A 21,553-nucleotide genomic window follows, 5' to 3' on the forward strand; every position below is an offset into this window, starting at 1 on the left:
CAGAGCATGAACAGGGGAGGGGCAGAGAGAGAGGGAGACACAGAATCGGAAACAGGCTCCAGGCTCTGAGCCATCAGCCCAGAGCCCGACGCGGGGCTCGAACTCACGGACCGCGAGATCGTGACCTGGCTGAAGTCGGACGCTTAACCGACTGCGCCACCCAGGCGCCCCTTTTTCTAACTTTTTAAAAAGTTCATTTTGAGAGAGAGAGCACATGAGCATGAGTGGGGGAGGGGCAGATAGGGAGAGAGAAAGAATCCTAAGCAGGCTTCCAACTGTGGGTGTGGAGCCCGATGTGGGGCTCAAACCCATGAACCCTGAGATCATGACCTGAGCCAAAATCAAGAATCAGATGCTGAACAGACTGAGCCACCCAGGCGTGCCATGTTTTCTTTTCTAACTTTTTATTTGAACAATGTCAAACACACAAAAGTAGTAAGAAAAATATAAGAAACCACTCTAACCCATCATCTGGCTTCAACAGTTATCAATATATTGCCAAACTTGTTTCATCTATACCTCTGCCTTTGTTTCTTTTTTTAGTATAATTCAGTTAATTGTATGTTATCATAATAAACATCATTAATTTTTTTCATTAAATGTTTAATAAAGGCTGTATTTAAAAACTGGCTTGCAAGTTTTCTGAAATATTAACAGTTGGCACCTGGCTGGCTCAGGCGGTAAAGCATGGGACTCAACCTTGGGGTTGTAAGTTCCAGCCCCATGTTGGGTATAGAGATTACTTAAAAAAAAAAAAAAAAAGGCTCTTGCAGCTGTTTCCAGCACACCACTGTCCTTAGGGGAGGCTGGCTAGAAAATAGGAGAGAGGAGGAAGTCAGGACTGCTGAGGCCCATTCATATGCTTCCTTGCCTGACCATGGTCAATGGGATCTGCATGGAGTCTAAGTGGCTGACTGGTGGGTTCAGCCATTCTAGGAAATAGGCAGAGTCAATGGGAACTGATGTGTGACAGCTCCGAGGAAGCAGGATGTCCTTATTCTTGCAGGACGGTAGGTCAGGCTCTCTTATTTACAACATACAAAAACTTATTCAGGCAGCAGGGAGTTTGCTCAAGGAAGGCCCCAAGGACTGTCGTGGATCTAGAGTCAACTGCTGAGCCTTTCTCATGGGTCTGTGGCTCATGGTTTCTGCTTCTTAATGTATGGACCTTTTATCACTCAGGGTCTCCACAGGGAACAGACTGCATGCTCACTCTGGCTAATTGAGGTGAGTTTAATAAAGGGACTGTCTACAAAAATGTGGGTAGAGTTGAAGGAACACACAGGGGCTCACCGGTTCTCTAAGCCGCGCGCGCGTGTGTGTGTGTGTGTGTGTGTGTGTGTGTGTGTGCGCGCGCGCGCGCGTGTTGGAAAGAATGGGGAAATGGGAAGGAGGAGTGCAGTGATCTGTTTTCTCACACCTGGAGGGAGCGCTGCCTTCTGGGCTCTGATTTTGGCTGCTTCATCTCCAAACTACCTGCCGGCATGGGGTGGGTGTTCCCCTCCGTTAATGTTTGGTGAACGAATGGCTGCATGAAAATCTGGAAAGCCCGAATATGAAAGTCTTGGGGTCAGACATCCTGAATTTGAATCCTGGCCGTGAGTGACCCTGAAGTGACCTCAACCTTCTGAGCCTGGAACCTCATCTGTCAACGGGGACAATAAATCTTGCTTGGTGGGGTTGCTGTAGAGATTAAATGAGATGAGAACAGCTACTTACTATGCTTACTATGTGAAAACAGTCTTCAAAAATTTGCTATACGAATGCACTCTGCTAAAACGCTTTATTTATGTTATCTTTTATTAGCTAATTAATTCCGTTTAAAAGAGTTTACTGGGCACCCATTCTGGGCCAGACACTTGCTTTACCGGAGTCCGGCGGTTCGACCGCCGGTGGGCGGGGAGGAGGGGGCGGGGCCTCGCGACAGCGATTTCCCGCCCACGACAGCGATGCCCAATTGGGTCCGCGGAGAGGGCAGAGTCCCGCCCACTTCGCTGGGGCAGGCCCGGAAGCAGAGTTGCTGCGGCTGTGTGTTTCCGGTTGGTCCAGAGGCGCCGCCGTCCCGGCGGGAGTGGATTCGGCTGCTGTCCCGTCCGCCGTGGGAAGATGTTCTACCACGTGAGCAGAGCACGGGGTGGCGGCGAGGGCAGGGTCGAGAGGAGGAGCGAAACGTGGCGCCGGGACGAAAGGTTGCTCTTCACCCCGGGTCGCTGCCGCGCCTTGCTTGGTCTCCATCCCGTTTTCCCTGCAGATCTCCCTGGAGCACGAGATCCTGTTGCACCCGCGCTACTTCGGCCCCAACCTGCTCAACACGGTAAAGCAGAAGCTCTTCACCGAGGTGGAGGGGACCTGCACCGGCAAGTGAGTGCTGCGCCCTCCATGCCACCTGATCTGAGGCGCGTGTGGCGCCCGAGGCTTGCAACCTCTCCCCGGGTCCTACTCATCCTGCGAGGACCTGCCACCTACCCTGGGGAAACCCTCTCACCCTCTCAGGCACCCCAGGCAGTCAGTTGCTTCCTTGCTTTGGGTTCCCACGGCGCCCTCTGCAAAGCTGGATCATGAAACTTCCTCACTTCAGCTGAGATTGTTCACTCATTTACTCCGCAAACGTTTCTAAAGCTTCTGCCGTCTGCCAGGTTGTGTGTTGGGCTCTGGGAACAATGCAGTGAACGAGATAGAATCAAGCCAGCTCTCATGGAGCTCACAGCCTAATCATTGTTCCTGTGTCTGTTCTCCTGTGGTTCTGCTGGTTTTCTTTCTCCCACACGACCAGGGACCTGGCCTGGCACATCTCTGGGCTCTGCACATAAGGGCCTCTCACACAGTGATGAATGGGCTGGGATGAGCCCAGGGCTATGGAGTATTTGGCCTCTCTCATCAGAATAACCACATGCAAGTTCCTGAGCCTCATCTTGTCCCTATAGAATCAAGACTGGGGACAGGCCTGGGAATGTGTGTCTTAAGAAGGTCCTCTTAGGTGATTCTAAGGCATCCCGACGATTGAGGTCTCTTGGCTCAAGGATTTCAGCCTTCTTGGACACTTATTGTGAAATTATTATGAGAGCAGTGTTTGGCATTTTGAATACTGATCAGTATCCTGTCTTCTGTTAGTCATTAAGTTCTGGGGTAGGGGTGTCCTCTACTTCCCTTTGTGCTCTTCTCCAACCCCCAGGCTCACTGACTTGTTGCAGATGGTTTTAGAGCCTCTTACACACACGGTGCCTTTCTTTTTCCCATGCTTGTAGGTATGGCTTTGTGATTGCTGTCACCACCATTGACAATATTGGTGCTGGTGTGATCCAGCCAGGCCGAGGCTTTGTCCTTTATCCAGTTAAGTACAAGGCCATTGTGTTCCGGCCCTTTAAAGGGGAGGTCGTGGATGCTGTTGTCACTCAAGTCAACAAGGTGAGACTATACATAGCGGAGGCAGTTGGGTGGCCGCTCCGAAGATGTGAGATGGGTTCCAACTCCTCTTGCTAACTCTGTGACCTTGGCTGAGTCAGTCTGTGCTTCAGTTGCCTCACCTGTTAAATGGTACAGTAATCTTAGGCTGTCTCCGTCCGGGTCAGGTAAGTCAGCCTGAGTAGTCAACAATAGCACAGCCTCCATTCGTGGAGTACTTACTGTGGGCCAGGTAATGTGCAAAACCTCACGATGACTGTGGTGGGTGCTTTTATCCATTTTTATTTTCTTTCTTTATTTATTTCAAATGTTTAATTTTGGGAGAGAAGGGGGAGGGGCAGGGCAATGGAGACAGGATCCAAAGCAGGCTCCGTGCTGACAGTGCAGAGCCCGATGTGGAGCTCAAACCCATGAGCCACAAGATGATGACCAGAGACGAAGTCAAGAGTTGGATGCTTAACCTACTCTACTGAGCCACCCATGTGCCCCATCCCTTTTTATAGAACCTTAAGCTTGGAGAAGTTAAGTCTATTGGCCAAGGTCATGTGGTCAACAAGTGTTCAAATTGTGGACTGACAAGTCCCAGGCCTTGGCTCTTTACCACATTGTTTGCTTAACTTCAAACGAAAGCTTGAGGGCCGCGTGGGTGGCCCAGTTAAGCATCTGACTCTTGATTTCAGCTCAGGTCATGATCTCAGGGTTCATAGTTTAAGCCAGGTGTTGGGCTGTGTGCTGACAGTACGGAGCCTGCTTGGGATTCTCTCTCTATCCCTCCTTCCCTTTCTCCCTCTCTCAAAATAAATAAATAAATAAAATTAAAGGGAGCGCGCCTGGGTAGCTCAGTCAGTTAAGCATCTCACGTTGGCTCAGGTCATGATCTCACAGTTCGTGAGTCTTGCATCAGGTGAACTTGAGCCCTGCTTCGTGTGAACCCTGCCTCCCCCCCCCGCCCCGTCTCCCTCTCTGTCTCTGCCCTTTGCTCACTTGTGCCTTCTCATAAAAATGATATGAAAATAAATAAAGTGAAAGCTTAACAGAAGAGAGACCAGAAAACAAATGATACAATCCAGAGTGGTTTCAGGACATGAAGAATATTAGGAATCAGACAAAGATGAGGAGCTTAGAAGACATGGAGGGGGGGGGGGAGGTAAAAGAAAAAGCAACATCACTCATTGCCTTTTAGGTTGGACTCTTCACAGAAATTGGACCTATGTCCTGCTTCATCTCTCGGCATGTAAGTCTGGGCATGCTGGGGGTGCCAAGGAGGAGAGACACCCATCATGACCATCTCCAGAAGGCACCCCTGTAAAGCACTGACCCAGTCTGGCTTTCCTTTCAGTCCATCCCATCAGAGATGGAGTTTGATCCTAACTCCAACCCGCCATGTTACAAGACAATGGATGAGGTGAGTAGGGAGGAAGTCAGTGAGAGGGAGGAAGAATGAGCCCTCCAAGGGATTTCGGCATGAGGGGTATCTGAGTATACTGTTCCTCTTCCCCAGGACATTGTGATTCAGCAGGATGATGAGATCCGCTTGAAGATCGTGGGGACCCGAGTGGACAAGAATGACATTGTGAGTCCCTTGCCTGTCTTCCTGCCTGTACCAGGCAGAGCTGGGAGCTGTTGACTTTACAGCTCCTGGGGATGTCGTGCTCTCTTCTGCCAGGAAGAGGGGATGGGTGGGCAGAAGGCCTGGGGCTGGGCTTAGAGGATAGTTCTGTGGTTGCTAAGACTTTATGTCCTTTTCACCTTCCCTCCTGCAGTTTGCTATCGGCTCCCTGATGGATGATTACTTGGGTGAGTGCCTGATCACACATCCGGGGCTGTTGCCTGGAGAAGGCACAGGTGTATGGAGGTGGGGGGGTGGATGTGGGACTTAATGCCCGAGTCACAGATGAAAGGAACTCTCATGCTGTCTGCTTGGAAGATGCAGGACACGTGCCCTGTGGGATGGGAAGTACATGGTAATGGCCGCCCCCAAGCTGCGAGCTTGACTGATGTGCTTTTCCTGTTCTTGCAGGGCTTGTGAGCTGAGCACCGGGGTGTGCTGCTTCGTTTGGTCCTTATCTAGGAGATGTGACTGTCATGCTTCCCACGTTGTCCAGAGGCCCAGTCTGGCTGCTGTGGGGAGGCAAAGAAGGTTCCTTGTCCCCAGAGTTGCGACTCTGCAATTCTAACCATAAAAGGTCCTTGTTCTCATGGAAGTGTTAGCTCCTTTCTTCGGTCAGAACAACTCTTTTTTAGAAAAGGCTGGGGGCCAGTTGCTCACTTGCCTCTCTTTTGGTGGCCTGATGCCTCAACTAGCCTCAGCTACCCAGGGGACCTGACTAACCCCTTGCAGAGAGCTAAAGTTGACCTCATTGAAGGAAGGGCACTAATGTTAGGTCTTCAGGTTGCTGCAAGTGATACTGTCATTAGAGTCACTCCGAGTTCCAATCTGGTTTCAGGGTATTTGGCCTTCCCGCACCCTTAAAACTAACCAAGGGTAAAGCTGGGAACTAGGGGAGAGGAGATCGTGGGTAGGGAGAGGTGAACAAGAGGACAGTGATGACACAGACGGGGGGGTGGGGGGGTGGTGGCAGGTCCCAATCCTTCCTAGGATGAGTCACAAACAACAGAAGCCTTTACTTGCTAATCAGTCACTAAACTGAACCAAAGATGTGGAAGGCTTCAAAATGTCAGGGTAACACAGCAGAACTCCATGAAATGACTGTAAGATTAAACAAACATGCTACCCTCCCTCATGGTATGCTCACACTCTGCTTTTGTAATATTTGTGTGCCTTGGAATGCCCTTTCCTAGCCCGTTGGGTTGCTGCCTGCTAATCCAGCAAATCTCCGTCAATTCTTTCTTTCTTTCTTTTTTTTTTTTTTTTTTGAGTAAGCCTCATGCCCAGCGAAGAGCCCAACTCGAGGCTTGAACTCACGACGCTGAGACCAAGAGTCAGATGCTTAACTGACTGAGCCACTCAGGTACCCCTATAATTATTATATAATGCTACGAAGCAGTGATTATCAACTAGGGTGATTTTTGCCGCCAGGGGCATGTGGCAATGACATTTTTGGTTGTGACAGCTGGGTCCTGGATGGTACCACCTTCTAGTGGGTAGAGGCCAGGGATGCCACTAAACATCCTACAATCTATAGGATATCTCTCCCCCCTCCCCCCGCCAGCAAATGATTATCTGGTCCCAAATGTCAATCATGTCAAGGTCTAGAAACTCCGATATGAAGCAGAATAGTGGCTGAAACACGGTAAAAAAAAAAAAAGGCCTTTGAATGTGGTTTCCTTCTTGCCATTAGCACTCCTGGACAGATAGAAGCTCTAACATTTGCACCTCTACAGTGGACCACAAAACATGCTGTTTTGTTACTGTCTCCTGTCTCCTTTCTATTTCTTTTCTTTTCTTTTTTTTTTTTTTACATAATCTTTACACCCAACTTGAGGCTTGAACTCCAACCCTGAGATCAAGAGTCGCGCGCTTGACCCACTGACCCAGCCAGGCACCCCTCACTTTTTTGTTTTTTATCAGGTAAAGATTCAGTTGAGATCATTGTAGATTTGCACGCATCCCTCTCATTTTTGTATCTCCAGCTCTTGGCACTGGGCCAGGTTTTCCAAGCTTGTTGAATCTGGGAAAGTGTGCTGGATTAGCAATGAATTTTCCCATGGAAACCACGTTAAAGTCATGTTACCATTTCAGTATACGGTGAGTTGATTACTCAGGCTGTAGGGATTTCCCCTAGGCTGTAAACAGCATGTGTCTCACGGAGTAAAATTCTTCCCAAGTTCTCAAATGGAACCACTCATCCGTTAATTGTGTTGGGGATAATCTGGAAGTAACACCAGGCCTACAAGGAAGTACTGATGGACAGAAGTGGCTTGTGGAACGTGAGCATGTGGGTGCTGGTGAGGACGTGGGCTGTGGCACCTGCCAAGAAGGTGTGTGCTGTGTGGAGAGGGGATTAAGTGTGGACGGTCTGGGGATGGTCTCCAGGCCTCTTCTTTTTAAGGTTTGTAACTGAAAGTTACGGCCTCTTAAAAAGGTCACAGGTAACAGGAGTATCTGCCTGGTAATGCTAACTTTTTTAAAAGATACTGTATTTTCGGGGCATCTTGGCTCAGTTGGTTTAGCATCTGACTTTGGCTCAGATCATGATCTTGCGGTTCGCGAGTTCGAGCCCCACATCGGGCTCACTGCTGTCAGCTCGGAGCCAGCTTTGGATCCTCTGTCCCCTCGCTCTGCCCTTCTCCCACTTGTGCTCTCTCAAAAATAAAGACAGCATTTTTAAAAATACACATTTTATTTTTGATGGCAAGAGAGCGCTTGAGCAGGGTAGGGGCAGAGAGAGGGAGACAGAGGATCTGAAGCAGGCTCTGAACTGACAGCAGACAGCCCAATGCGGGACTTGAACTCATACTGTGAGATCATGACCTAAGCTGAAGTTGGCGACCTAACTGACTGAGCCACTCAGGTGCCTAATGCTAAATCTTTTACACACATTGCCCACAACAGTTCCACGAAGTAGATTCTGTTGGTCCACTTGATAGCTGATAAAACATTAGAGAGACGAAGGGTAATGCCAAGGGTACACAGCTAGTGAGCGGTGGAGCTTTGTTTTGTTTTTAAACTTGTCAGTCTGCCTTCAAAGCCATCCTAGCTCTTTTTGCCAGGCTCTAGGTGGCTGGGGAGTGAGTGGGACCCACCTTTCTCCTATCTGTGGTCATGTGGGTCTCACTACTGCTCTCGTTGGCCCCTGCCTCCACTCGAGGCTGGGGGCAAATGGGCCCCAAAGTGCTTGAATACGGCTTTACTATATCCCTCAGGCCCCTGGGCCTTCTGTCATTGTGTCATGCCTTTGAGCTTGCCAATGGCTGTCCAGACTAACACCTCAGCACGGAGAGCTGCCAGCATTCCAGATCCTGCTGAACTGACCTCAGACTCAGGATGGTGGAGGAGGCCCTGCCGCTTCCCTTTATGCAGAGGTGGGCAGACACTCCAGTGTTCAAGCACAGTACTGACACTACAGCAGATGTCATACTGACTATAACTGGAAGAGACTCAGCAGGGTCATAGTCTCCTTAGGTGGTGTTGCCATGGCAACCTCCACCACATCCATCTGGCCTTCCCAGCTCTAGCCTGGGAGGATCTTTTTTAGAGGCAGCAGCATCTTACCCTGAGAGGGAGGAAGGGCGAGGATGTGTACATTCACGCTCCTCCGCAGAAAACTCCTTTCTATGATGAATAGCCCACTGCAAACGACCTCATTTTGAATGAACATAAAGGAATTAATTCACTGTCTGCCTCCTGATGTGTACAAGAAGGTTCAACCTCAACTCTGCCAAGTGCTTTCACAGACATCATCTCACTTAATCTACAGTAACCCTGTGAAGTGAGTATCAGTACCCCATTTTGCACTTGGGCGAAAATATGGTTAGGTAATTTGCCCCAAAGCGATAGTAGAATTTGAACCTAGGTTGGTCTGACTCCAAATACTATCCGTAACCCACTAAACCCACTTGTTTCTGAATTGAGAGCTGTCCAAGTTTAGGAAAGCATGTGCGTGTAAAGTGGTCAAAGAAATCGAGGCAGGTTAGGGGTTATAGTTGGCTTACTGAGGAAGGGTGCCGTAATGAGCACAGCCCTAGAGTCTGTATTTTGCACGTGAGCTTGTCCCAGTGAGAAGACTCTTCTGCCCAAAGAAAATACCTAGTGGGAGCCCCATCAGTCCTACAGGTGATGTTGGAGAGGTAAATTGAGCCCCACCAAGTGGGCAAGAAAACTAATTTACACACCAAAGCTTAAAGCTTCGCTGCAGTCACATAAATGCAAATGCTTGGAAACTCAAAATGCAGACAAGATCAAAAGAATAGAGACGCTTTCCTTGACAATACGCTTTTAAAACATACACAAGGGCACTTGGGTGGCTCACTCCGTTAAACGTCTGACTGCAGCTCGGGTCATGATCTCACGATTCATGAGTTCAAGCACCGCATGGGGCTCTGCTCACGGCTTAGAGCCTGGGGCCTGCTTCAGATTCCGTGTTTCCCTCTCTCTGCCCCTACGCTGCTTGCAGTCTCTCTCTCGCTCTCTCTCTCTCAAAAATAAATAAACAAAACACAAAACATACACAAAACCATACATACCAACTCGCAAAACACCTAAGAGCTGTTGCTTTAAGAAGTCCGACTCTTCAGCCTCACGTGACCCCCTGCGCTCAGATTCTTTTAGAGCCCCTTAACAGAGGCCAATCGCGAGGCGGGAAGCCTGAGGGTGGGCGGGAACTTCGCAGGACGCTCGCCGATTGGTTGTGCTCCTGGAGGGCGGGGCCTGGGCTCAGAGAGAGGGAATTAGGGTGAGCAGGGTGAGTGGGAGCTGCCTTCGCCGCCACCGCCGTCTGAGTAGCCGCCTTTGCCGCGCCAGAGCCTTCAGGTAAGCAGGCCCTCGCAGGCCCAAGGACTCTCCGTCCCGCTGTGGGCCCCGCACTGACTAGCCTTAGCGCCGGCTCCGCTGGGGGCCCGCCCCCTTCGCTGACCACGTGACCCAAGTTCGGTAACCCCTGACCTCCTCCACCCTACCCCAGCACTTCTGGATCTGGGATGAAGGGAGGCTGGGTGGGAGGATGCGCTCCCCCGACGCCCGTGGCGGTCAGTTCCCACGCCACTTTACCAGTGTGGCTAGTGGCTGGGGATGCAGAAGAGAGGAGGTTGAGGAGGGGGAGACCTTGGTCAGAGCCAGGACTTTGTGGGTCTTAATATAGGCACATAATAAGGAAAGCCCTTTGCCCGTGGGCAGGACTTCATGCTCCCATTTTACAGGCAGGGAAACAGAAACTTCAGAATTATCCATTGGCGGGCCTCCAACTCCAGTCTTCGGGCTGGAAATCCAGGCCTTGTCCCTCACACAGCCTACTGCTCTGATGACTGGGAACAGGAGTTGAGTCCCTGCTGCCTACTTAGTGCTCGCTGGATGTTCTTGGACAAGTCATTTAACATTTAACCTCTCTGAGCCTTGATTTCCTTGGCTGTGAAATAGACACGATACTTACATAACATCTATCTCATTGTTACTGAGAATAAGATGAGGTATAAGCCATATAAAGCACCTAACTGTGTGCCTCAGGCATAGCATGTGCTTGGGAAAAATAGCTATTCTTTATTCGGTTTTGCAGCAAGTGTTTATTGAAGGAGTATTATGTGCTGACCCTGTGCCGGACTCTGGGGATGCAAAGGTGAGCAAACTGGCATGATCCTAGCTGGGCGTGGAGCTTACAATATAGTGGGGAGGTGTTATCCACACAGTTACACAATTGTATAGTTACCAACTGTGATAATCGCTTTGAAGGCCAAGTACTGGGACATTGTGGAGGTCTGAGAAGACTTCTCTGAGCAAGTGACATTTGAACTGAGATCTGAAGGAGCCACTAGGGGCTCACTAGACAAAGAGATTGGAGGTGGAGGAGGAGGAGAGTGTTTCAACTAGGGGAAAGAGAGTGTACCAATGTCCTGGGATCAGGTGTTTTGGGGGAAATGGAAAGCGGCCATGGCGGGAATGCAGAACACAAGAGGGAAAGGAGTGTCGCAGAAGTAGACGGATACGCAGGGCTTTGGAACCATGGTACAGGTTTGTTCTTTATTCCAAAGGCAATGTGGAGCCACGGGGAGAAATGCAGGAGGCCGGGTTAGGGACCTGGAGGTTTTTGGATTTAGGGACCTGGAGGTCACTGGTGACCCAGAAGCACCTGGCACTGGGCCTTGCTGCCTGTGGTGCTGATGCCTCACTTTGGCCCTAGTGGGCCTGCCCTCTCCTTGTGGTGTCCGTCACTGGAATCGTTCATCAGTTGCTGTTCTTGTTGGGTTCTTATTCTGCCATATCCTGTGAACGGAAGAGCAGGTTCCTGCTGTTAGACCTCTAAGCCAGACTGGGGAAGATCAGACACATGGGCAAAAGCCCAGCTACTAAAAGCCTGACAATCCCTAATGGCATATGGCGAGGCAGACCTTAAAAGACAGACTGGATTTGCCTTAGCAAAGAGGAGGGGTGGGGGCTTGGAGTAGAGAGGGAGACGACCAGCCTGAGCACTGGTGGTGGAGCACAAGGCAGGCCGGAAGACTCTAGGCTGGTCTTACTGGGAGGAGGGATCAGCTTGAATAGCTGGGGGGATTTGGGACCAAATACAGAATGTCAAGCTGGGAGCCGCCTGGGTGGCTCAGTCAGGTGAGCGTCACAGACTTCAGCTCAGGTCACGATCTCACGGTCGGTGAGTTTGAGCCCCGTATGGGGCCCCTTGCTGGCAGTGTGGAGCCTGCTTGGGATTCTCTCTCTTTCCCTCTGCATTTCTCTCTCTCTCTCAAAATAAAGAAAGAAAGAAAAATGTCAAGCTGGGGAGTTTAGACTTTCTTTTAGAACCAGTGTGGAAGTAGTAAAGATTTCTGAGCAAGGGAGTGTCAGGATACAAGTAGTGTTTTCATCAAGACTTAGTAGATAGTGGGGGTAGCAAGAATCAGAAGGAAGAAAACATGACTTTTTTTTTTTCTTTTTTAACGTTTATTTATTTTCGAGGGGGGCGGGCAGAGAGACGGGGACAGAGGATCTGAAGCAGGCTCTGCGCTGACAGCAGACAGCCCGAGATGCGGGGCTCAAACTCACAAACTGTGAGATCACGACCGGACCAGAAGTCAGACACTTAAACGATTGAGCCATCCAGGCGCCCCTGAAGTTTTTATTTGTAACTAACCATGGTAACATCTTCCATCATCCCTTTGGGTGGTGTTCTGGTCCTTGGCTTTTTTCATACACCGTCTCGTTTTGGCCTCATAGCAACCCTGTGAGGTAGGGAGGGTGGTGGTGATTGCCTGTATCTTACAAGTCCGGACACCAGGGCACAAGCTGATGACCAGGGCTGTCAGTCACATTCACTCAGGAGGTGGTAGATCATGGCTGGGACCCAGTTCTGTGACCCCCCTGAGGCCAGGCACTTTCTCAGGCATCCCTGTTGTCTGACCCAGCTCGTCTGTTTCTTGTTCTTAACCTCAGTTTCCTCGCCTGGACACTCCGAGCCTCTGCGGCTCCTTGTTCAGGGATTCTGGAACAAGAGCAGCGAGACTGGTTCAGAAGGCCTTGAAGTCGGGCTCCTGGGCCCTGAGGGAGACTGGGTGGCTTCTCAAACCTTCTCTCCTGGCTCCCAGCTCCGTCGGGGCCATGTCCGAGCGAGAAGAGCGGCGGTTTGTGGAGATCCCTCGGGAGTCGGTCCGGCTGATGGCGGAGAGCACGGGCCTGGAGCTGAGCGATGAGGTGGCAGCTCTTCTCGCGGAGGATGTGTGTTACCGTCTCAGAGAGGCCACCCAGGTACGCCCCCCTCGCTCCCCGCACCCCTCCCAGCTCCCCTTATTCTCTCCTTGATGGCTGCCTCCCACAGGGATTTATTACACAGCTGTATTTGCGGCACCTGCTCTGAGCTCTGAGGGACAGAGGCGGTCCTTGCCCTCTCCGGAGCTCCCCTTTCAGCCAGTGGGGCTTCTGGCAAACAAAGTGCTGGCTGGGCATCGTCCCCCCATTGCCCCTCTTCTCAACAGCCCCGCCAGGCAGGCCAGGCAAGTTCACACTCACATTCTGCGTGTGAGAAACTGGGTCACAGAGAGGGAACGTCACATGGGGGGTGCTGTCCGCACCAGAGCGGAGCCAGATTCCGGGCTTCCTGGTGTCCTCTTTGCCTCCTCCCCAGGCTGTCTCTCTTCCCCTGGGGACTCCATACCCCCTTCTCCCTGTCCCCTGACTTTGTTCCTCCCCTCCCAGAATAGCTCTCAATTCATGAAACATACCAAACGGCGGAAGCTGACTGTCGAGGACTTCAACAGGGCCCTCCGCTGGAGCAGCGTGGAGGTGAGTTGAGCGCGGGCTGCACAGGGCTCAGGTGGCACGACCCACCCCGTGCCCAGCACAGACCTAAAGACCAAATGTGCACACAGGGGCAGCTCACAGAAACCACAGGGTAGGTGCCTGGGGGCCAGGAGGTTAGGGAAGCCTTGGAAGAACTGGGACTTGAGCCGGGCTTTAAAGGGAGGCTTGGGTTAGGCTAAGCCAAGAGGAGAAGAGGAGACATTCTGGGTAAGGGAGGAGCCTGGGCATAAATGTGGGTATTAGACTGTCCTGCACAGTTGTTGTGGGGCAGGGACTTGAGGGAAGAAGATCATGTTTAGAAGAGAATAGTGTTGGGGTACCTGGCTGGCTCAGGAGAGCATGTGACTTTTCTTTTTTGGTGGGGGGAGAGCACAGGCCGGGGAGGGGCAGTGAGAGGGGGACAGAGGATCCAAAGCGGGCTCTGTGCTGACAGCAGCGAGCCCGATGTGGGGCTCAAACTCACCAGCCATGAGATCATGACCTGAAACGAAGTAGGATGCTTAACTGACTGAGCCGCTCAGGTGCCCCAGCATGCGACTCTTAATCTTAGGGTTGTGAGTTCGTTTGAGCCTCATGTTGGGCCTGGAGCTTACTTTAAAAAAAGAGGGGGAGGGCGCCTGGGTGCCTTAGTTGGCTGAGCGTCTGGCTCTTAATTTCGGCTCAGGTCCTGATCTCAGGGTCCTGGGAGCAAGTTATTCTGAGTGAGGAGCCTGCTTGGGATATTCTCTCTCTCTCCCTTTCCCTCTTTCTCTCTCCCTACCCCGCCGCCCCTCTCTTCCGCCCACATGCTCACACACACACTCTCTCTAAAAGAAAAAAAAAGTTTATTTAAGTTTTTAAAAATGCTTTTTGTTTATTTTTGAGAGAGTGCAAACAGGGGAGGGGCGGGAAGTTGGGGGGCAGAGGATCTGAAGCAGGCTCTGAGCTTTCAGCACAGAGCCCGATGTAGGGCTTGAACTCACGAACCCCAAGATTGTGACTGAAGCCAAAGTTGGACGCTCAACCAACTGAGCCACCCAGGTGCCCCTACATTAAAAAAAAAAAAAAAAAAAAAAAAAAAATTATTAAAAAAATATAGTGTGTTCAAAGTTGGGTGAATGTTTGGAGGGCTGGCGGCAGGGGGTTGGGTCTCAGAGCCCGCATGGTTCTGGAAGGACAGACCAGGCTCTACTCCCTGACCCAGTGAGTACCGGACGCTCCAGCCAAATTCCCGGCAATAGGCCTGAAGCCTCAGACATCTCCCCTTTTCTCAGACTCTTGGATTTCCCTCAAACGTAGGCTCCCTGCCCTGGTCCGTAGATCGCCTCTTCCCTCCCTGGATTCAGCCCGCCCTCCGATCCTCTCTTTGCTCAGGCTGTGTGTGGCTATGGATCCCAGGAGGCGCTGCCCCTGCGCCCTGCCAGGGAGGGCGAGCTCTACTTCCCTGAGGACCGAGAGGTGAACCTGGTAGGGCTGGCCCTGGCCACCAACATCCCTAAAGGCTGTGCCGAGACAGCTGTGAGAGGTGACTGCCGAGGTCCTGCATGGGGTGGGGACGGGAACTGGGCTGTCAGAGGAGGGGGTGGGTGGGGCAGAACTCCTGCATGGGTTGGTGCTACGAGGGGCAGAACCCCCTTAGCTGACCGATCTGTGCTCTGGTTCTAGTTCATGTGTCCTACCTAGACGGCAAAGGGAACCTGGCACCTCAAGGATCAGGTGAGGGGTAGTACGGGGAGCGGGCTTTCTGGACTTTCCTTCCTTAGGAGCTAAGGGGGGGGGGGTGCTCCTGTACCTCTCTGCTTCTTTTTTGTTTGTTTGTTTTTAAGTTTATTTTGAGAGAGAGCGCAAGCGTGAACAGGGGAGGGGCAGAGAGAGGCGGGGGAGAGAACCTAAAGCAGGCTCCTCGTTGCCAGCGCAGAGCCCAGTGCGGGGCTCGAACTCATGAACCGTGAGATCATGACCCGAGCCAAAATTGAGTTGGATGCTTGGAAAAAAAAAAAAAAAAAAAAACCCGAGTTGGACGCCTAACTGACTCAGCCACCCAGGCACCCCTGTACCTCTGATTCTTCATCTCACAAGTATTTACTGATGCCCCGTTCTGAGTGGGCACTAGTCCCTGCCCAGAGGGCTCAGATTTGGAGCTACGAGCCCAGACCTGGGACCAGTCATGATGCCGGGTGTTGGATGCTAGCACAGAAGTCTGGGCAACCGGGTTCCCTGAGGGCAAGTGTCCAGGAGGGACTGAGGACTGAGCAGGAACCTGCGTGGCAGAGGACAGGTGGGAGGCACAGTACGGAGCACAGAGGTGTGGAAAGCCTGCAGGCTCAGGGCTGAGCAGGGCTGCTCCGAGGAGTTGGTGGCTGTGTGCTCTGGGAGTCCGGTGTGAACAGGCTTCTGGTGGGGAGGGGAGGGAGGGGAGCCGGCAGGTGAGGTTGGGCTGGGCTGACCCTGACCACCTCCTGCCCATCCTCCCACAGTGCCCAGCGCCGTGTCTTCGTTGACCGATGACCTTCTCAAGTACTACCAGCAAGTGACCCGAGCCGTGCTGGGGGACGATCCACAGCTGATGAAGGTGAGCGAGTAGACCCGAATTGGGGCAAAAAGTCCAGTTTTCAAATCCCCATGGAATTCGTTCTTTTTTTTTTTTTTTTTTTTTTTTAAGTTTATTTATTTACTTAGAGCCAGTGTGAGTTGGCAGGGGCAGTGTAGAGAAAGAGGCATAGAGAAGGAATCCCAAGCAGGCCCCACATGCTCAGCGCAGAGCCCGACACGGGGCTCGATCCCAGAAAGCGTGCGATCATGACTGAACCCGGAGCAAGAGTCAGACGCCTAACTGACTGAGCCACCCAGGCGCCCCCCACAGAGCTGTTTCAGGCCCCTACTTCCTGTCCACTGCACACACCTGATGTGGGTGGGAGCGGGGGTGCAGGGCTCTGAGGCCACCCTCCTCCAGGACTGCCTTGCTCTGCCCACTCCAGCGGGAACCCCTGCTTTCCAGGGAACGGGCAGCTCAGCAGGGCCATTTGGGGGGACTCGGGTGGTCAGTACCCGCACACCTTGATTCCAGAGCCTGCTGTCTGGGGTGCCTGTGGACTTGGGGCCGAGTGAGGCAGCCACGTTGCGGCTCTCATTTGTGAGGACTTGAGAGGGAGAGAAGGGAAGCGGAAGCAGCCGGGGTCAGGGTGCCCGGCCAGACCTGCTCGGAGAGACCCTGCCGCTTTAGCCTCTGGGACTCCGCAGGCTGCCTGTGGTCAGTCCTCCTGTGTCCAGAGTCGGGCGAGCGTTAGTTTGCTGGTCTGCTCCACCATGTGGCCTCTCGGGGTTTCTATCCTTCTTCCCATGTCTGGCCGTTGCTCCCATTCCTTAGGAGCTTGGCTCCGGTTCCCCAGGCACCGTGCCGATGGGCTGGATGGGGGGCCTGGGGGCTGATCTCCTTTCCCACTAGTCTGCTGTCTGCTCTTGCGGTGCCTGAGCACAGGAGCTTTGTCCAGAGGGGTCTGGAGGTCACAGGTAGTGGAGATTCAGGGTTAAGAGGACTTTTCTCATTTACTTAACTCTTTTTTCTGCTTATAAAAGTTATATCAGCATGTTTATTATAGAAGTATTGTAATATAAAGGGGCGCCTGGGTAGCTCAGTCAGTTACGCATCCGACTTCGGCTCAGGTCATGATCTTGTGGTTTGTGAGTTCGAGCCCCGTGTCAGGTTCTGTGCAGACAGCTGGGAGCCTCGAGCCTGCTTCAGATTCTGTGTTTCCCTCTCTCTCTCTCTGCCCCTCCCCCGTTCATTGTCTGTCTCTTGTCTCTCCGAAAAATAAATACACATCAAAAAAATTTTTTTTAGGGGCGCCTGGGTGGCTCAGTCGGTTCAACGTCCGACTTCGGCTCAGGTCATGATCTCATGGTTTGTGAGTTCAAGCCCCACATCAGGCGCTGTGCTGACAGCTCGGAGCCTAGAGCCTGCTTCGGATTCTGTGTCTCCCTCTTTGCTCCTCCCCCATTCTCACTCTGTCTCTATCAAATAAAAAAACATTTAAAAAAATTTAAAGAGATTTAAAAAAGAAAGTGAAAGTTTCCTATGGAAACATGTTTTCTCCCCCCCAAGTTTTAACTGTAATTTCTCTAGTATAAACCAAGGTGGTATTATAGTAAACATCTGGTTTTGGAAACAAGTGCTTTTCTCAGTTAAAACCACGTTGGCCATTTAGCTTGTGGGCAGTTTTTATTATTACAGACTGTGCTGTGAGTGGGTATGTGTGTAAGTGGGTAACTTTTATGGTGGGTTAAATTTATAGAAGTACACTTGAATAATCAAAGAATATGAACATTTACATTTTTTAAAAATTTATTTATTTTGAGAGAGAACGTTTAAATTGTAATACATAAGAAGTAAACTGTCCTCTAAAAAATGTCAGTTTACGGGCACCTGGGTGGCTCAGTCAGTTGAGCGCCACACTTCGGCTCAGGTCGTGATGTTGCAGTTCTGTGGGTTCGAGCCCTGCATCGGGCCCTGTGCTAACAGCTCAGAGCCTGGAGCCTGCTTTGGATTCTGTCTCTCCCTCTTTCTGTGTTTCTCCCCTGCTGGCGCTCTATGTCTCTCTCTCTCTCTCAAAAATAAATAAAGATTTAAAAAAAAAAATTTTTTTTTTTTTTAAATGTCAGTTTCTACTTGGGGCTGGAGGACCCAGTGCAGTCTGGCCCCTTCCTTTTCAGATCGCTCTCCAGGACCTGCAGACGAACTCCAAGATCGCAGCACTCCTCCCCTACTTTGTTTACGTGGTCAGTGGGGTGAGTGACGCGGCTGGGGCAGGGTGGGGACGGTTTGTGGGGAGATAACCCGGCACCGGGTAGGGCTCATGGCAGGCGCCGTCGCGGCGGTGGGCTCCTACCCGCACCCTCGTGTCCCCCTAAGCGACCCTCTTCTACAAACAGGTGAAATCTGTAAGCCACGATCTGGAGCAGCTGCACCGGCTCCTGCAAGTGGCTCGGAGCCTGGTTCGGAACCCACACCTCTGCCTGGGGCCCTATGTCCGCTCCCTGGTAGGGAGTGTCCTCTACTGCGTGCTGGAGCCACTGGCTGCCTCCATCAACCCTCTGAACGACCATTGGACTCTTCGGGATGGGGCTGCCCTCCTGCTCAGCCACATCTTCTGGTAGCCGCCGGGCCTAGCTGAACGAAGGGTGGGGCTGTCACAGTGCCGAGGGGTTGCGTTCGGGAGCGGGTGAGACGTCTGGCTTCGAGGCCCTGCGCTGAGGGGGCAGGGAGCCTCTTCCATTAGAGCTTCCCAGTCGGTGTGCGTCGGCACGCTGGGATTCTAGAGATGGACACCCGATATCCCCAGGGCCGGGCCCTCCGGCCCTTCAGGTAGCCTTCGCTCCCCCTTAGCCTTCCTTGTCCACTTACCCCAGTGCGCCCCGACCGGAGTCCAGTTTAGGCTGCCCTGTGCCTCGTTCTCCTCTCTGACTGAATGCCGCTCCCGTAGGACACACGGGGACCTTGTGAGTGGCCTTTATCAGCAGATCCTGCTCTCCCTGCAGAAGGTGTTGGCAGACCCTGTGCGGCCTCTCTGCTCTCACTACGGGGCTGTGGTGGGGCTGCATGCCCTCGGCTGGAAGGTGAGGACCCCGGCCTTTCCCACACACAGAGCCGTAAGAGCTCCCATTTGTAATCAGAAAAAGAGTATTTGCGTGTCTTTTATCATGAAAATGGTATATGCTTGGGCCGCCTGCATGGCTCAATTGCTTAGGCATCTGACTCTCGATTTTGGCTCAGGTCATGGTCTCAACGGTTCGTGGGTTTGAGCCCCACATCGGGCTCCGCGCTGACAGCATGGAGCCTGTTCGGGATTCTTTCTGTCTCCCTCTCTCTCTGCCCCTTCCCTGCTTGCTCTGTCTCTCTCTCAAAATAAAAATAAATTTAAAAACTAAAAAAAAAAGGTATATGCTTGCTGTTGCCGTGTACCGAGCTCTTGCCTTAGGCCCCACTATTTGATAGCTTGCCTTTCTGTGTATAAATGTCTTATCCTTTCAAAAGTTCTACATGGCAGGTATTAGTATATCCCCACTTCATAAATTCCTGGCCATTCTCTGTTAATCATGTTAAGGAACCACCCCTCAATTCCTCTTGTATTGAGGGTTTGTTTTTGTTTTTTTAATGTTTGTTTATTTTGAGAGAGACAGAAGGAGCCTGAGTGGGGGAGGGGAAGAGAGAGAGGGAGAGAGAGAATCCCAAGCAGGCTCAGCACGGAGCCTGATGCGGGTCTCCACCTCACAGACTGGGAGATCATGACCTGGGCCAAAATCAAGAGTTGGGTGCATAACAGACTGAACTGCACAGGCATTCCCTTGTTTGTTTTGATAAGATCTCAGACTGTCTTTGTAAATGTTGGCACTGTGTCTTTTTTTGTGGTTAGATATTTTATTTAACTACTACAGTTATAGAATTATTTAAGCTCTTATACTTGAGTCAGCCGTAAGTTGTGTTTTTCTCGGAACTTGTTGATTTTTTTAACGTTTTCAAATCCTCAGGCTGTGGATGCCTAACCAAAGAACTCTTAACGCATCAAAGCCTGTAACAGATGTCACATCCTCTGTGAAGTATTTTTTTTTTTTTTTTTAATAGAATGTGCAAGAGTGAGAGGAGTGGGTGGAGGGAGAGGCAGGGAATGTTAAGCAGGCTTGTGACCTGAGCCAAAATCAAGAGTCCATCCTCTGTGAAGTCTGAATTGCTTTCTTCAAAATTAATCACAGGATTAAAATCATATAATCAGAGTCCAGGCATCTGATCGGTTGTTTGTTTTTGTGCAGGTGGTCTGAACTGAGTCCCAGTGTACATTTAAGCAATAGTACCTGCCTATTGACTGTATACGGTTAACAGTTGGCAAATTAAATTTGTCTGTTAGCAATGGGCATTACCTATATCCTCTAGCCCTTGTCATACGTGTCAGTGATAACAGGGTCACTTTACGTGGTCTTTGTACCTGACCTTCATTCTCAGTGCTTAGCCAAGGCTTGGGCATACAGTGGGTTCCAACTAAATGTTGGCTGAATATGCCAAGCTGAGAATTTCCTGTCAGAGGTAAAAGTATGTCTTCCGTGGGCAAGGGTACTTGAGAGGCAATAAGCAACAAGGTGCTTACTGCATTCCCTTTTCCCTTCCAGGCAGTAGAACGAGTACTGTACCCACACCTGTCCACTTACTGGACAAATCTGCAGGCTGTGCTGGATGATTACTCCGTATCTAATGCCCAAGTTAAAGCAGATGGACACAAGGTCTACGGAGCCATTCTGGTGAGTGCCTGCCCCTTCCAGTCTCCTTTCCCTGGCGTGAGCTCAGCAGCTCACCTGCCTTAACTTTGGAAAACTCGATGGGCCCAGGTTCCTCCTAGTTCTTGCCTCTCCTAGTCCCTCTGCTCTTACAGGTGGCCGTGGAGAGACTGCTGAAGATGAAGGCCCAGGCGGCAGAGCCCAGCAAGGGGGGCCCAAGCGGCAGGGGGTGCCGGCGCTCGGACGACCTGCCCTGGGACAGCCTTCTCCTGCAGGAGTCTCCCTCCGGGGGCAGCGCGGAGCCAGGCTTTGGGTCTGTCGTCCCGCCGCCGCCAGGAGGCGCGGGGCCGGAGGATCCATCCCCATCGGTGACCCTGGCGGACATCTACCGGGAGCTGTACGCCTTCTTCGGTGACAGCTTGGCCACCCGCTTCGGCACGGGCCAGCCCGCGCCCACCACTCCGCGGCCGCCCGGGGACAAGAAGGAGCCGGCGGCCGCTCCGGACTCGGTGCGGAAGATGCCGCAGCTGACGGCCAACGCCATGGTCAGCCCGCAGGGCGACGAGAGTCCCCGGAGCGGCGGCCCCGCGTCGGCCTCCGCGCCCGCCGCCTCTGAGAGCAGACCGCTGCCGCGCGTGCATCGGGCGCGGGGGGCGCCCCGGCAGCAGGGCCCCGGCGCCGGCACCCGCGACGTCTTCCAGAAGAGCCGTTTCGCCCCGCGCGGCGCCCCCCACTTCCGCTTCATTATTGCCGGGCGGCAAGCCGGGAGGCGATGCCGCGGGCGCCTCTTCCAGACCGCCTTCCCCGCGCCGTACGGGCCCAGCCCGGCCTCCCGCTACGTGCAAAAGCTGCCCATGATCGGCCGCACCGGCCGCCCGGCCCGCCGCTGGGCACTGTCGGACTACTCGCTGTACCTGCCGCTCTGAAGCGGCGCTGGCCCGCCGGCCTCTGTAAATAAAGGCCCTGTCGGAAGTGACGTCTGCGCGCTCGTGGGTCGCGCCGGATGAG

The 21,553-nt window shown here is 52.3% G+C and overlaps 1 protein-coding gene across 11 annotated transcripts; it reads left to right on the top strand.

The window, feature by feature from the left end:
• The first annotated feature begins 1,380 nt into the window (after nt 1-1,380).
• LOC123601841 (DNA-directed RNA polymerase II subunit RPB7) lies at nt 1,381-21,521 on the top strand. 11 transcript variants are annotated; one of them, XM_045485611.1, is made up of 17 exons: nt 1,982-2,118; nt 2,252-2,361; nt 3,246-3,405; nt 4,586-4,636; nt 4,742-4,807; nt 4,904-4,975; nt 5,166-5,199; nt 12,618-12,751; nt 13,199-13,285; nt 14,657-14,807; nt 14,948-14,998; nt 15,760-15,854; nt 17,942-18,067; nt 18,212-18,432; nt 18,763-18,895; nt 20,441-20,569; nt 20,701-21,521. In XM_045485611.1, exons 1-17 carry the CDS (start codon nt 2,107-2,109, stop codon nt 21,469-21,471), a joined length of 2,403 nt encoding a protein of 800 aa, XP_045341567.1. In that variant the 5' UTR covers nt 1,982-2,106; the 3' UTR covers nt 21,472-21,521. The 11 variants fall into 11 exon arrangements, with proteins under 11 accessions (XP_045341578.1, XP_045341567.1, XP_045341569.1 ...); XM_045485613.1 differs by having other exon boundaries at nt 17,993-18,067; XM_045485615.1 differs by lacking the exons at nt 1,982-2,118; nt 2,252-2,361; nt 3,246-3,405 and adding an exon at nt 3,412-3,569.
• The last annotated feature ends 32 nt before the right edge of the window (nt 21,522-21,553 follow it).

The sequence above is a fragment of the Leopardus geoffroyi genome, chromosome D1 (assembly GCF_018350155.1).
Source record: "Leopardus geoffroyi isolate Oge1 chromosome D1, O.geoffroyi_Oge1_pat1.0, whole genome shotgun sequence".
NCBI lineage: Eukaryota > Metazoa > Chordata > Mammalia > Carnivora > Felidae > Leopardus > Leopardus geoffroyi.